Source organism: Hetaerina americana, unplaced genomic scaffold, assembly GCF_022747635.1.
Source record: "Hetaerina americana unplaced genomic scaffold, ioHetAmer1.1.p SCAF_24, whole genome shotgun sequence".
Taxonomy (NCBI): Eukaryota; Metazoa; Arthropoda; class Insecta; order Odonata; family Calopterygidae; genus Hetaerina; species Hetaerina americana.
Window position 1 is genome coordinate 1,259,777 of NW_027286808.1, and position 16,168 is coordinate 1,275,944.

Sequence of the window (16,168 nt, forward strand, 5' to 3'; positions counted from 1 at the left end):
TTTCACTGTACGTACGTATATTTAAACGCAGTGATACATTCGATAGAGACTTATTAGGTAGACAGCACTTGAAAGTGCGTTAAGGATGAACACAGACAGAACAGAGATACATTTCTTTAGGTCTCTTAACAAAACGCATCCTGAAAAGCGACACTAAAATAGACCATTCTTCAAATCCGCATGTTTCCTTCATGCCATCCAACATCCAAGTCTCTTCCTCGTTCGCCTAATTTTCTGCCCTCAACCAACATCTCATCAACAACTGCGAACCAACGCATGTTTGATGTTGGTTCAACTGTCAAAATGCTCCCCATTCACCTTCCTTGTCTCATTTGGATATCTGCCAACAATGCTCTCTCCTTCACCACCATCTCTAGGACTACTAAATTTGTTTTCGTTTCCACCAATTTTACCTTTTTCTCCCACATCCACATTTCAAAATCCTCCGATTCGTGCAATTTTATATCCTTTCAACGACTGTTTCTAAGTCGTACACAAGCACCCTCCATATCAGTTTCAATAATCTTTTCTTAAAATCTATAACCAATGTCCCAGTTAATTTCCTTCCACTTATAATAACGTATTCTCTCACTCGCCTACTCTTATGTTTACCGCACTTCTCCTTACCTCTTCGTTCAATTGCGACCCTTCGCTCTCTTCCCCTCCGCTATATATTACTACAAAAATATCGCTCCAGTAATCCCCCAGTTTCGGTTATAACTGGTTTGGGCCTCTCCCGAGTCTTCTGTGCTGCTGCTGTTGATTACCCTTAGCTATGATTTCGTGCGATGATGACCGCGGAGGTCTCGCCTCTACTGATGCAGAGAACAACATGCGGCTCAGTGGACCTAGTTTTCAGAACACATTCTAATGATTTTGTTCATCAAATTTTCTTGGGATAAATAACCGAGAGGGTTTCCCGTTGCCTCCCTTAACACTCTTTAATTTAATATCATCAATGAATTGATTTTTTCCACTGGATTCAGATCCCTTTCGCAGCCACCTTACTGAGGAACAGATCCTTCGTTAAATACTCTTCGACTACGGTGACCCTGCTACTATCATATACCATTCCTCCCGCCAGCACAGCTCTAGGGGTCATCAGAATACACAAGCCCTTCCACCATATTAAGGGATGAACCTCAACATACACTACTTTCAAAGTAAAATGATACATCAATAACTAAATGCTTAAAACCGTGCCGTTGATTAAATTTTGGTCATTTCAATTCCCTTCTTCTTCAAACCGCAGGAATCGCAAATTCGAGACGCTAAGAATCGCCGTGCAATGCCATCACAAAGGAAATTAAGTTTCCATTGAAGTGGCATTTTTGGAACAAATGGGAAGTTAGACAGCAAAACTTAGCCCACTGAGGATGATGCAAGTCGGAGAGCAAACGCTCCGCGGGCGGGAGTATGGAAAGGGCGATATCATTGGGCGGGGGGTGGAGGTGAAACGAGGCGTGAGGGGAGGTGGGGGGCAGCAGATCGCGAGAGCGCTGCGACTCGTGAATAGTTCAGGGGAACAGTTTCGCCACTCGCGTAAAATATTCCAACAGTCGACCGGCCCACCAAAATATTCTGCCAGCGACGCCGTGCTCACTGCGGCTGGTAATTCTCCGCTAACTTCAAGACTTTACGAGAGGGAGATGTGAGCTCTCTGCTAGTTCATGCCCGAAAAACCCTTTAGTAGTTAGTACGTGGATGGGATTGCGCGAAGGTTTCAGTCGGTCTATTGTCCACGAAATAGTATCTGCCAGACGAGGCGCTGCTCTCAGTCCATCAGTCAAGTTGGGAAGAGGATCGCGTTTAAAGTGGAAAGGTTGCAAACAGCAGGAAATTAGTTGGTCTCAAAACCTTATATATAATGGCCATTTTCTAGAGACAACACAAAACGATCGGCATCTCTGCTTGAATTCTGGACAGCGCTCTCTCGACGCATAGCGCATTTCCATTTGCAAGTAGCCTCGGAACAGTAGCGCTTCTAGGAAGCCTGCTAATGGAGAGAAGTTCATACACGAACAAAAATGGTTTCATAAACCTTTTCCCAAGAAATAAAAATTTGAAATTCATGCTAAATCTGAGAGTAATCGCACAAATTTATATACCACAACGCAGTCTACAGAAGATAATTTTATGCTCGGGGGACAGCAGATATTCAAAAGTAGTTTCACGCATATAAGTTGCATTTATTTCTACTTTTACCGTAACAGGCAAACTTCCCCAGAGGGGTCATTCCCCCTGTCTAGAGGGTGGAAAGATCCAGGAGCCTCAGAAACCCCATGACCCCCCCCCCCCATTACCTACAACGTGCCTGTACTTCACCAACAGGGAGTAAGTCAAATTATATATTTCAACATGCATTCTCAAAAACAATGCATTATTTGCAGCGTGTGATAACCCCGAAGAACCAGAAATAATTTTGATTTTCCCACATTATTGGAAATATTGGCAAGCCTTCATATTGGATAGCTATTCATATGCGCTCATTTCATACGCTATTACCATCGGCACAAATAATGACATTTTTCCAACGGTAAAAATAATTTTTAAAATAAAAAGTCCTACAATATGTCGTAATAAACTGAACGCAAAGAAAATATTTACGTCAGCGATTTCTTTATTTCCATGATCAATCCCTCAAGACGACCACGTGCTTTCACTGGCGATTCTTCGAAGCCCAGAGTAAGGGTAAGGAACTTGAGAAATACTTGTAGATCAGGAGAAGGTAAGCTTAAGGGCGAAAAAATCCAATGCAAAAAACACCAAGGAGAAGACAGTTCTCCCCGGTACTCTGGAAGGCTGTTACATTCGCTAACATCGTCCGCGACTCACGAAAGGCAGTCATGAACTTCAGCCACTGTCCGTCCGAGGTTTGTTCCTTGGGGGAAATGATATTTCGACCCTCATCACGTCCCCGTTCCGCATTCCACAAAGGTTGGTTAATTTACAAACGGAAGAAACGAACTCGATAGTACTGCGCCTACTCGTTCGGTTTAAAGCGACTACGGGGGATGCACGACAATGATCTTCCCATTTCTGAACCCTTCAAGCGGAAATGCAGCGCAAAAAGTTTCGTTCACGTCTCTCATTAGTATGAGAGACGTGAACGAGATGATGATCAAACACACAACACAAAGTAAGTTTCTAATTTCATCGAAAATGGAAATAATAAGAATTCCTGGCCATCACGGAGTGAATCACGTGCATTCACTCTTTTCTTTAAGTCTTATAAATTTTGCACGCACGCATATACGTAATTCGACAGTTTCCTTAAGTATGCAAATATTTTCTCTTTCTTCAATTTAAACTGCATCCAATCACTTCTATGATTCCGCCAACGAATTGTTTCGATAGCACAAAACAAAATTATTTGAACCAAAGCGACCAATAATGTTGAGTAGGGCTATCTTCAACGTGTATTTATTTTGCATTACTTGGTTTCACTTCATTATAATAATTCAAAATGAAGTGCATCATGACAAACAATTTCCCATTACATCAGCTTTCGCAATGGAAATTGAAAATATTCACATACACATTTAGAGGTCTGATGGCGTATGTATTTATCTCCCACATTCAGCCTTGAAGACAATTCGAAGGAAATTATTTTGCGCTTCTGATACAGAAGAAGTAATAATAAGAACTTAAAAATACTTGTGAAAATACTTTCCACCCAAACAAACCTTTCTTTGATGAACTCACAACCATTCACGAAGAACGTACGCTAGCGATGCAATACTTACTAAACCGACACGGTGCGGTAGTGGAAGCACGAGTCTAGAATATTCATACGGGGTTTTGTAATTAATTTGAAAAGGTTTTCCACTTCAAAGAAATGTTTGTCTTCCCGCTATTATAATCATCAAAGGCAAGGAATTTATCACTACTCATAATTGTGATTACATGCAATGTAACATTTAAGGATGAGGTGGACGAAGGGGACTATAGAGTCTCAATCTCACCCCAAAAAAAGTAAGTAAATCATTTTTGCTGAGTTCAAAAACAATTCTCTGGACCGCTAGCCTCATCTGGGCCCGCACAGTTGTCATAGCTCCCAGCGATGAACCTCGCCGAGTCTAATCTCGAAAAAGGCGATCAAGTAGCTAACGGGGATGAATCATTGCACCCCCAAGTCAAAGGAATGCACCCATAGTCAATCCACCCGCGGTGGAGCCGAGCAAATGACGAAGGGAGCTATGAAAAGCGCGCGCCACTCGGAAGTAAAATGATTTACAGTGTACCGCCACACAATGAGCTCTCGTCTTTTTTCAGCACCCACCTAGACGTCCGTCCATATCCCCTGGCTGGCGATGTAGTAACGAGAAAAAAAGTAGTTTTTTCGGTCACTCCTTCTATAGTACAAAAGACATTTATTTCCCTTAAGAGCGTGCAAAGGAGTGTTTAAACTAAATGCAAGCAAACATTTCCTCATATCCTTGTCCCTTTATCCACACTCAAAACTTCCTGTGGCTTGCACGCACGACCTTTTAAAGTATTGCTACATTTCCTTTTGCTCTATAAACTTTCGTCACAATTCAACGAAATCAATATGACGAAAGCATTAAAGACACATGAATCAGTACAATACCACCTCTGAAAAAGCATGCCGCGCCGAAATTTTCCAGGTACAAGACACGGGATGCTTCTCTGCAAGCGGAGTTCAAGGGAAGTACGGATAAAGACATACAAACGTGAAGTTTACACTCTTAATGATTTGGCACAGGAATAAAATATTACCTACTACCTTACTGACCTTGAGGAATATTCAATTTCGAAAAATGTCCGGGAGGAATTCCCGATATAAAAACGAATTTCATCTAGAACCTCATGCATACATAAATATGTCGCTATTTAAATATTCTGTCTTCGATGGGATAAATTGTTCATATATTATAGGAAGTACCACGATCGTAGGTGGACTCAAGCAAGACATCATTAGTTTCATAAAATCAATGAATGGCTTTCCGTTACCAATCGTAAATATTTACACGCTGACATTGACTCATAAAATTGAATAAGGTGAATTGTTATCGATTTATACAGAGAAATACCACAACCTGGAACCAGTCTAAGCAACACAAAACGGGAGAGGGAGAAACGAATGGATCCATCCAGCTTACGAGTCTATCGTACAGTCTATGTCAGGGGCGGCGGCACCACCCTTTTTGTTATTTTGAGCGTGATAATAAGCAACATATTTTTTTCATGCGGAGAAAACTTATTTTTGAAATTTTTATTGCCTCATTCCACTTTAAGTCTCGTAAATATAAAGGACTATTGCCATAGGCAGTTATAGTGATTAGACATTTGTATATAACGGATCCTGAAAGTTATTACACAAAAACCGGGAGCTTCTAAAACATTGGCACACAACCTGTTTCCCTTACACCATAATTTTCTTCAGCTCCTCACACTTGCCAACCCTATTCATGGCGATTAAGTGCCCATTCCTTCCATCTTTTCTTCATCTTTATCCCTCTCACAATCATCACTATTTCTACCAAGACTTTGAAACGATCAATACCTTCGTCACCTAACAAACACTCCTATGGCGACTTCCTCTTTGCCCAGCTTTTCTTTATATTCATATATTTAAAAGATTTCACATCATACTGGTATTAAGTTTCAAAAACAATACAATTACTCTATACAAGACTCCAAATGTAATCCATTGCAATCTTAATGATTTAATTGTCTCCGTCATTAATTTCCTCTTCTATGTTAATACTTCTTTCGGTAATTCAATGTTCCTAATGCCCTTACTATTCGGAAACGCAAAAGTTTCATTTTCAAAACAACGCATTAATATTGGCAAGTATTTTAATAAGTATTTTTTAATTCAATGATTTCAATAACCCTAACTTAGAAAACCTACATCGGTTCCTTGCTCCTGGATAAAATAACTACGGCCCGGAACATCAATCAGAAAAAGGTATGCTGAAGTATTCACGGTTTATCCCATGTGCACAAGAGATGTCTCGACAATTATCAATCGGTCTACCAACTGATAAAGGCACCCACCCCGTACCGTAGATCTAGCCTACACTCCAGAGAAAATTTTCCGTTTCGTCACCTCATGTGATGTAAACATCGACCGCGGATACAACCACGGGAAAACGCGGGCGCAAACAAAGACTGGGGTAACGGTCGATGGCTTCCAAACCACCCTGGCACACATAAAATAATCCCTCCTGGACCAGCCGACGACACATTGAGGGCGGATGCTCTGGTAGTGAGAACGAGGATGGAGAAGGGTCCTTGACCCGAACGCAAACGTGAAAGGTAAAACGCGGCCGAGATATTACAGGATTTCGCAATCTGGGAAGGTCCACGCCCGCGTCAAGGGAATGGAGGGGTCACGAAAGCGAGGGGAATCGAACCGCAGACCCCTTGGTGATGGCGAGGGCGGTCACGCGAAGACGGCAGGTGAATGAGAGAGAGAGAGAACCCGATATCCAGTCGGGGTGAAGTGTGTTACTTCGGCGGTTACCGTAACTGGGCTGTGGAGGGGATGGCTGAGGGCTTTCGGACCACGAGAGGTGGGAAAGGGGGCGCGGAGAGCTGGCGAGGTCTGATGAAGGAAGGAGGCACGGCGGAAGGGTGGGGGAGGCAGTTGGGGGTGGTGGCAGGGAATGAAAGGGAGGGGAGAGCGGGGGAGGAGGGCGGAGAGTACGGCGAGACGGCTCGTGAATGGATGCCTTATCTCACTTCCACTTCCTCTTGCTTCCACGAGTAAAAGTATCCCTCCGACCTACCCCTCACCCCTTCCTCTCTCTCTCTCTCTCCCTCTGAAATACGTACGCGAGACGGCGACCGGGAGGCGAAGAGGGTGGGGGGTGCAAAATGAAAAGGGGGGAGGATCACGTTGCGCAAGTCCGATTCTTTTTTGCTCCCCGAGTAATTGCCGCCTCCGTGCCTCGTCGAATATCGATAAACCCCCCACACCCTTTTTGTTCCATCGCGCATACTCACTCACACTCTCTCTTCATTTCATCTAAGGAACAGCCGACCGCATTAAATGGACACCTCTCAGACGAAAGAGAGACAAGACGCCACTCGAACCGTGGAACTTGGGCGAAGTCGGCTTCTAATTTAGCTCTGCGCACGGATGGTACGAAATGTAACCATAATCGCCTGATTTCCCGACCCACAAAAACATCTCCCAAAATCTTCGCCTGCACAGCAATGCAGAACGACTGGTTGACGATTGCCTCCCACGGGGCATTCATCGAAATCACTGCATTTTCCCGACATGCCACGACCATAACCACGCAACAGAGACGACACACCCCGTGCCTTAATGGAGACTAAAGGAAAAGATATTGTTGGTATTATTATTTGTGTAACAGTTATTACTGGGAGTCAGATTATTGCGATGACTTTCCACGTAGGCAGCCCTCATTCACATCCCCAAGACGGCAATTTTTAGGTGGGAATCCCAAATGGGGTGCAATAGGGCAGTACGGCTGTAGCCGTTTTGTCTCTCCGGATGGAAAATTTAACGATGTGCTCCATGAATCACTGAGGGAGAGAGAAACTTCTCCTAATAAATATACCCATAATCACTTAATATAACTAAAACTGAAAACAAATGGCTACTATAAGGTTCATTTAAAATTTCTCATCCACCTCTAGGCTTCATTAATCAAAAGGTATGGCATTCCCTGAAGGTAGTTAATATACTATATTTTACAATGCAACGATTTCAGAATGTAAAAATCATTCACCTTAACAGGGATCCCGGGCCAGGCGATTGCTTTTTACACTCTGAAATTGTTGCATTGTAATGTTCATTTAGTGGATGGCTCCGTTAAAGGTTACTGTCGGGGTTACTGTCTACCTCTCGCAGTTTCTCGGAATTCAATATACATTCATCACATTGAAAAGGAAGCGTAATTTTGCTCTGAACAGCGCTATATGACAGGGATGAAATTAAACGAGATTAAGGAAATGTGTCCGGTAAGCCTACTCCATCGTGGAAACTTGTGATATCAAGATAACCAAACATATACAAAATAAAAATTAGTCACTAGTTACTAATAAGTGAAAAAATACAATACAATCGGGATGATATTATCTCGCCCTAGCATTGGGTCACAGAAACGACGAAGCCCTTAAACTCCGGAAAATAATTCAAAATAAAATTATGCCTTCGAGGTGACACCATTCAATAAATAATTCAGTATTAAATGCGCAGTTCGTTATGCATTCTCATAAGATTTCCCAAAACTTTACGGTTCAAATATTAGAAGAACGAGGACATCAATCATTGCGTGTATGCACATGCGTATACATATTTAATTTATATGTAATATGCAAATTAGCATGCAAATATAAATGTAATATACATTTATGTATAAGTGAATATTTATACATAAAAGAGCCCAAGATTTGTACATCCGTTGGCACTTATGTAAATTTGGTCATAGATAGTGTTTATGTCCCGTGCGATCATCATCTCCAAAATCTCTGTGGTTTAAAGGAAATCGCAGAGATCATATCGACGGGCCAGCATGGACCCTCGTTTCCAAAATTCTGATTCCCGACGTCTGGAGAAAAACAGTTGTTTGTTCGTCCAGGTAAAATCCAAAGCCCAGTTTTGGTTTCCGCCAGAAACTGCACACAAACTATGCAACAATTTCAGAGCGTAAACATCATTCGCCTTGACTGGGACTCGAACCCAGATCCCTCAATATCCGGTCGAGTGCCTTGGCCACTTAAGCTACCGAGGCGTCCTCTTAAACTCTGAAATTTTAATAGCGGATGACTCCGTTAAAAGCGAAATAGCGGATGACTCCGTTAAAAGTAACTGTTGCGGCATCTCCCGCAGTTTCTTTGGAATTACACAAACTATGGCCTACTCTATAGCAAGACCTGGCTTTACAAATAAAACAAAAAAACTCTCGGCGGAAATTTCTGATTCCTAAACTTATTTCTGACTTTTCAACAAATTCGTCCCTTTTCCCGATTAGTTTCCGAATTTTTACAGATATTGAGCAATTTTCCAGTAAATTCCGTTTAACAATTTCCTCCTTCGGAGTGGTCAACCTGACGGCCTCGTATTCTATTTCAACTTTCAACCAACTACGCATTCTCCAAATAGTACACTGTTAGGGACTGGAGAGTCTCCTGCAAATCCTACCACGGTTATTAAGTTTAGTCCATTCCCAGGGCGTAAGTTATTAAATAAATTTACACAACGCTCAAAATCTAACAAGGTTGAAACTGCCTTCGGGATAACCATAACAAGGTACAAGATATCGGAGTCCTTTCAATCTGGTGGCTGAGATCTACCCATTAGGTAATTTTCAGGGCGATAGGAACTGTTAAATCGCAAGAAAGAAACTATTTCCGGGGCAGGATTTGAGTACCATCCTTATGGTTTGCCACGAGAGCAATAACCAGACGTACAGTCGGGTCATAATGTAAATAGCGTTTTCGGCATATTTTTACCATGTATCTAAGCACAACACGACAAGATCACCAGCGTAAATATGGATCGCTTCGGTGCTAGTTGAATAGCTGGATCGCACATAATCCAATTATTCGTGGGCCTTTACTCCAGCACTACTCTGGTGGATTGAGACAGTTTCCATTTCCTCGAGAGAAAGGCGAGAATTTATATGAATGAAGAAACTCGTCCTGAGAGACAGTGTGCCAATAGTTAAAAGATGTCTTCCCTAGGGGGATTATACATGTATTTTGATGTCTTACCCGCCCCTATCTATGAAATTTCAGGACGCAGACAACACAACCCTTGCGAGACCTACAAAGTGACCCAGCATCCCACCACGGACCAGCAGCAGTCGTGCTGACGGAAATGCCCTCTCAAATGTGCTCGGCCGCTGCGGTCACCCTGAATGCAGACCGACCGGCATACTAGCATCAGCCCGAGGGCGTAACAGCGTGGCGGCGAAAGAGGGGCGGGGAGGATGGCGGAGAATGGGAGGCTGGCGAGAGAGGTTATTCCAGCTTACGTCTCGAAATGTGACTCACGAGGAACCACTAGATTTCCCTTTCGCGCAGCGACAAGAAACCCTGGCTCACGACGAGGTATTCCCCAGTTGGTGGAGGAGGAATGCATTCGTAGAAAACCAACCAGTCCAAGCACGCCGAGAATAGCAGGAAAGAAAAGCCCGCCGAAGTATGATAAAACTGCGCTCCAATTCTACGTTTGCACAACTGTTAATTTCTTAAAGAGCATTTAAGTTTGTGAGCTTTGGGACCTTTTCACGTTTCCTCAAAATTATTTTTTACTGCCAACGCTATCCATTTCTCAATTTTCCAGTGAGTGTTTATATCATCCGTTAGTATAAATCTAAAACGTTTTAGTCCTGTTTTACATATTATTTGAGAGCTAAGTAGATATCGTTCCCATACAAAAATCAGAATCAAGGAGCTATAATCATAAAATGTACATTCTTACGTGAAAATATACACTAAAATTCACAAATTACTACAAATATCATTCTCACATGGGAGCATTTAGTGTTACCATTATTCAAACGACAAATTTAACTAATTTTAACAAAACATGATATTTTTAATCTCTAATTGTTAATTAAGTTGGCAAGATAAAGGCATATAAACCTATGCAGGTGATGCATAAATCAATGAATATTAATTGGTATCAGTTTCGGACGCAGGTGTGGTATATTTGTTAGCGACCTGATTGATTACTTCCACTTCGCTCACATTTTTTGGTATAAAATGTCATTTTTTTCTACTAATGACAACAAACAAGAGGTACCTCAAACGAGTTTCAAGATTTTTAATATGAAGACATAAACATTGCTCAACATGAAAAATAACTGTGAAGTTGTTCCATAATGGATAGGGTCTCTAAAATGAATCAATATCATGGATGTAGAAACGTAACCGTGTCTTCATTACGGTGGTTCCATTTTAAATTTGAGACAAATCAAAGTTAATACTATTACTTTTTAGTATAAATTATATTTAAGTGTTTATTCAGTCACTTGCATTAGGCAGTAACCAAGGTCTCGATTGTCTAAAATTATGATCACAAAAACTTTTGTCTATGAAATATTTAATGCTAAACCACATGCACATGAAGGTACATTGAGACTGCATTCAATGTTTTATAGGATTCTCTAAAAAAAATATTCGCATTAGGACTTTGAACTAACTAAGGGTGAAAACAACATACAGGAAAAAATTATGAGAATAAGAAATGGGGCCTTGGTTGGGCGTGGGGCCTTGGTTGAGCCAACAGGAAATTTCCCTTAAGTAAGTCTGCTGCACCGAAAAATCAACTTCAATGACATTGAAAATGTAATATCCTTCAAATGAAAACACCTTTTTTCCTATGCTTTTTCACAACGGCCACCCTCTCAACCAAAATTACAAATCAGGTAAATGATTCAATCAATGTTTTATAGACTGGTAGCAATCAAACCACGAAATGATATGATAGCGTTTTCATCAATTTGAAGGAAATTAACAATAACGTAAACCAAATATGCTTAAAGAAATAAATACTCGCAATTTTGGAGCTATCTATCAACATGGCCTAATGACAGTTACGACATGGGGTGGAATTATATTTATTTAGGTTTTATCGTAGGCAATAAATTTTCATTGAGACTCTTAATATCAGCTGCATATTCAAATAATAGACCATGGTAATCGTTTAAAACAACAGTTTCTGAACTTAATTTGTAGAAGTATTATACCACAATTCTATTGAAAATAAATATAATCGTTTAATTTCCAAAGCTAATGCAACTGCTGGAGTCTCTCCAAAATAAAACAGCTATCACGGGAAAAGGAATATAAATTAGAGTACATAATTCCAACATTTACTCGAACTGAAAAATTGTATGTAAACACCACATGAAATGCAAAAAAATTCTGGTACGTAAAGAGCGTTGACTTATGAAATTATTCGAAGAATACCATAGAAACAAATAGCAAAGTCTTGATATATTTTCAGTAACTAACTTCCTCATAATAATAAACGACAGGTAAGTAAATGCCAAACAATATTTGGCAGACACGCCAAATCATGAGTTAGACGCTGAGTACCCGAACTCGGGTTTTATTTGATGTAACTGAAATGAAGCAAGAAGAGAAAAATATTTTATAACAATTAGGTATCTAGTTCTCGTTAAGAAGATCTCACCCACACATACCGATCCTCTTCTCTGACATCAATGTATATCACTCGATCTTAAATGCCTAGGCGCATGTCCATATATCAACCAATAGTCCATACCACATTAAAATCACCTTCTCTTCTTATACAGGTCAATCACCTCGTAATTAAAATTTGTGGTTTCTAAGGACTGAAATTTGGAGATTTTGATTCAGATCGAATAAACGCCTTTTTCACACATGATAACTTAATAAGCAAAACATAAATTGCGTAAAAACATCGACGCTTTCATCACTAGAATGGGACAACACTAGGAGGGCATAGCTTAGACGATTTACACCCGGCCAATTTTTTAAACAAAAAGAGTCATTTACTCCGACTTCGCACTTTTCACAGAAAGGAGAAATTAAAAAAAAAACTTTAAGGGCAAACAATATAGTTACTCATCAATATACTACATGGATTGAAGGAAAACGCACTTCAGCGTTCAGCCTCTCAGCCGATAAAACAAAAATAACATACTATACCATTAAACAACTCTCATGCCAGAAATTATAAGCCTAGGTAACTTGGTAATCATCGAGGGTCTTTGAAAGATCACTCACAATTAATCAAAACTTTATTTTAATCTGGTAAGTACGCTCTGGAAGAAATGACATTTCGCAAATGGAATATTATATCTTATTATATACTCCACCATGGACAAAAACCAAAAGTACAAATGTGAGCAAGAACCATAGGAGAAGCGAAAAACAAATACAATCAAAGTAGTAATCAATCTGGAGAGTACTAACAGCACCCTTCAGAAAAAAACATACCACTGTGCTCGGTGAAAATATTTGATCCCTGCAAGCGTCCATCCTTCGTCTTCGGCTTATTTCTTGTCGTTGTAACAGAAAGGGCCCGAGTAGATACAACGCGTTCTTTGGCTTGCTGGGCGCCCATGATTTGGGACCATACCCCAGTCGGCCAAAGGCACAACACGCCTAGCCACACTGATTAAGGTCTTTAACACTTTCATTCGAGCATTTTACATTATTCCTAGTCCACACTTAGAAGAGAATGAGTAACACTGAACTTCAACGGAATTAACATCAAAATACTGGAAGTACGAAAGAAACTAAACCTATATCCTTACGTCTTCTGATGTCTACTTTCAGTGGTACTCGGCCATATTTGACATCTTTGACGTCGATTATTTCATTGTAAAATTACGCACATGGTGGCACCACGAGACAGATTCTCGTTCTCTCTCTCCGTCTCGCGCCCAACCGGCGCACCCGCCCGCCGGACCCGATGCGCGCGCCAATCAATTCTCAATGCACTGATGTGATGAAGGAGGAAGCAAAAGAGTGCCGGAAGGTGCGAATTTTTCATGTTTCTAGATTCCTGTTTACATCAAATTACTTCAATGAAATTGTATAGAGTAGGCAATTCTCTTCGCTTAGTAACATTATTAGTATTACATGTCGCCATGAGTGTCCATCACGTCAATATATTTTATTCATTTCTCATTCACAATCAATGAAGCAGTCAATTCATGGCAACGATAGGACTCTTGACTTGGATTCGTAATAAAGTTGGATATTTCTTGGATATGATATCGAAACAAATTTGGATATTATTCTTCGATAACCTAACATTTTCATAACATTATTAAAGCGCGAAACTCAGTTTTGGGGTGATGGGCAAACGACCCTTAATCAATCACAGGAAATGGGTTGATCATAAAAATTAAAAACTATCGATACCAACTTATCAGCTTCATTTTGGTGAATGAAAGCAAAGCCTTTCTAATATATCCTATGATCATATAATACCATCATAAGATCATTACTAATAATGTATTATATATTGTTAAAAAAAATATACTCAAAACTAGGACGGTTAAAAGAATAGCATAAAATCTATATTGTAATTATAGAGCCCCATAGCATTTTGCATAAGGATTTAATTAATGGAAATTTTGAATTTAAAAGAACGACGATGACGACGGCGGCTTACGACTGTCAACTAACAAGTTGTTGACATAATTTTCGCCCTACGATGTTTGTTTGTTTCATGCATGACGATTTCCCGCTAAAGGAAAGAGCGCGTATCTGTGCTGAATATATTGGGTGAAGTTATTTAAATTAGTTATTCTGAAATGGTTGGTGTGTAGAATGTCGTCATTGAGTGAATAAAAGAAGTGAAAGGTGATTCATTTAATGAAATTCAATGACTCTGTGCTGACCACTTGACGCCAACTGGGCCGATTAATATATCATTTCACGAACTAAATGAAGTTATCGTTAATTTTGTTTCTTTAACGTGATTAGTGTTAAGTTGATATATGGTTTTTGAGTGCTAACCGTTGCTCGAAATATAACATCAAGAAATGGCAGAACGGCCAGAAGATTTGAATTTACCCAATGCTGCCGTCATGAGGCTAGTCAAGGAGGCAATACCAGATGGTATTGCTGTTGGAAAAGAAGCAAGAAATGCCCTGGCGAAAGCGGCTTCAGTTTTTATACTCTACTTGACTTCTCTAGCTAATAACCTGGCGATTAAAAACAATCGTAAAACTATCAGTGGCCAAGATGTAATAAACGCTCTGGAAGACGGCGAATTCCATCAGTTCGTGGGACCTCTTAAGGAAGCGTTAGAAGGTAAATGTCGATATTTGTCATTCAGTTTAACCGGAAATGGAATTCGCTGGTTACAAACATGAAACAGAGTTATGCCAACTGATTCGCAGATTTGCATTCACCGCTTGATGGTCATGTTGAAGGTGCTATTTTATTACGTAATATATAAAATACACCGAGGAAATAATGGTAAACAAATTGTTCTTGTTTAACTCCTCTGTGGAAAACTCTGTTTGGGAACATTCAATTAGATAGCTAAAAGAAATGCACTTTCTAACTATAACTAGAGTTCACAGTTTCAATTGTTCAAATTTTATGCAGCAATGGGTATTGAAACCTCTTAGACTTTCATCATAGCATGAAAATAAATTGGTGTTCAAATGTTTGGGAGATACCGTTTTATCAACTCCCCTAAACACATAAGTGTTGTTCCTTATATTTTGTGAATTCATTCATTTCGTTTTAAATTATTGTGGTACTTTCATTATATATGCATTTAATGCATATATCTGAACTTTTGGTGTCTGTAATAGAGCAAATTCTATGGAATGAGCTAAAAGTTAATTGAAACTTTTACAGCTTTCAGAAAAGGGAAGAAGGAGAAAAAGGATGCCCAGGCAAAAAGAAGGTCTTTAAAAGAAGACAAGAAAAAGTCAGATTCCTTCACCGAAGATGCTACTAATGAAGACGATGACATCATGGAAGTGGCAGAAGATGCTTGAAGTGACTGTGTCGAGTGTCTGAAGAACGTGGCCTGCAACGTTGACTACGATTGTTAAACAATTTTATTCCAAGTATCAAAACTTATTTTATATACATGAGATATTTATTACAACTTCAGTTGAGCACATCGGTTTCAGTGGTGATTTTTTTATTGAGAAAAAGTTGTTTTTTGTGCAATGATGAGGATGGAGGATATTCCTAATCTGTGTACTCCTTTGGCTGATTTCAGAATTGCATAAATCGTCTAACATTCCCTTTTTCCCTTGTAATTAAATATTCTCCTGTATGGTCCCAACCTTATGTATTTGAATGGCCAGTTAATTTCCTTTAAGTAAAATTATATTTCAATAAAGAAAGTGGTGGTACATTCAAAAACATGTATTAATTTTAAATATATTAATTAACTATTAATTAATAATTATATAATTAATTAATAATATAATAATTAACTATATTGTTTTCGTCACAAACAGATACACGATATCCCACCTCTAGAGTGTGTTTTGGTGGCTGTGAGGGCACCAGCCATTCCTGCACAAACCTTATGCATAGATGTTTTTAGGTATATATTAGCAAATATATATAAAACACATTGACAAACATGCAAAAATGTCGTATCTTCATCATGCTCTAATGGATGTACTGAAGTGGAGCCTAAGAAGTTGAATTAAAAAGTAGGGGTGCTTAGGTTCGATTG

The 16,168-nt window shown here is 39.8% G+C and overlaps 2 protein-coding genes across 2 annotated transcripts in view; one reads left to right on the forward strand and one right to left on the reverse strand.

Annotated features, from left to right (window-relative positions):
* The window catches only part of Abl (tyrosine-protein kinase Abl), a 320,692-nt gene extending 307,407 nt beyond the window's left edge, over positions 1-13,285 (reverse strand). Inside the window, exon 1 of the mRNA XM_071586670.1 lies at positions 12,940-13,285. Within this exon, the coding sequence (XP_071442771.1) occupies positions 12,940-13,066 (127 nt within the window). The 5' untranslated portion in view covers positions 13,067-13,285. The remainder of the gene's footprint in view (positions 1-12,939) is intronic.
* An 896-nt stretch (positions 13,286-14,181) lies between these two features.
* On the forward strand, positions 14,182-15,827 carry Chrac-14 (DNA polymerase epsilon subunit 3 Chrac-14). Its single transcript, XM_071586647.1, has 2 exons — positions 14,182-14,769; positions 15,328-15,827. Exons 1-2 carry the CDS (start codon positions 14,499-14,501, stop codon positions 15,468-15,470), a joined length of 414 nt encoding a protein of 137 aa, XP_071442748.1. The 5' UTR covers positions 14,182-14,498; the 3' UTR covers positions 15,471-15,827.
* The last annotated feature ends 341 nt before the right edge of the window (positions 15,828-16,168 follow it).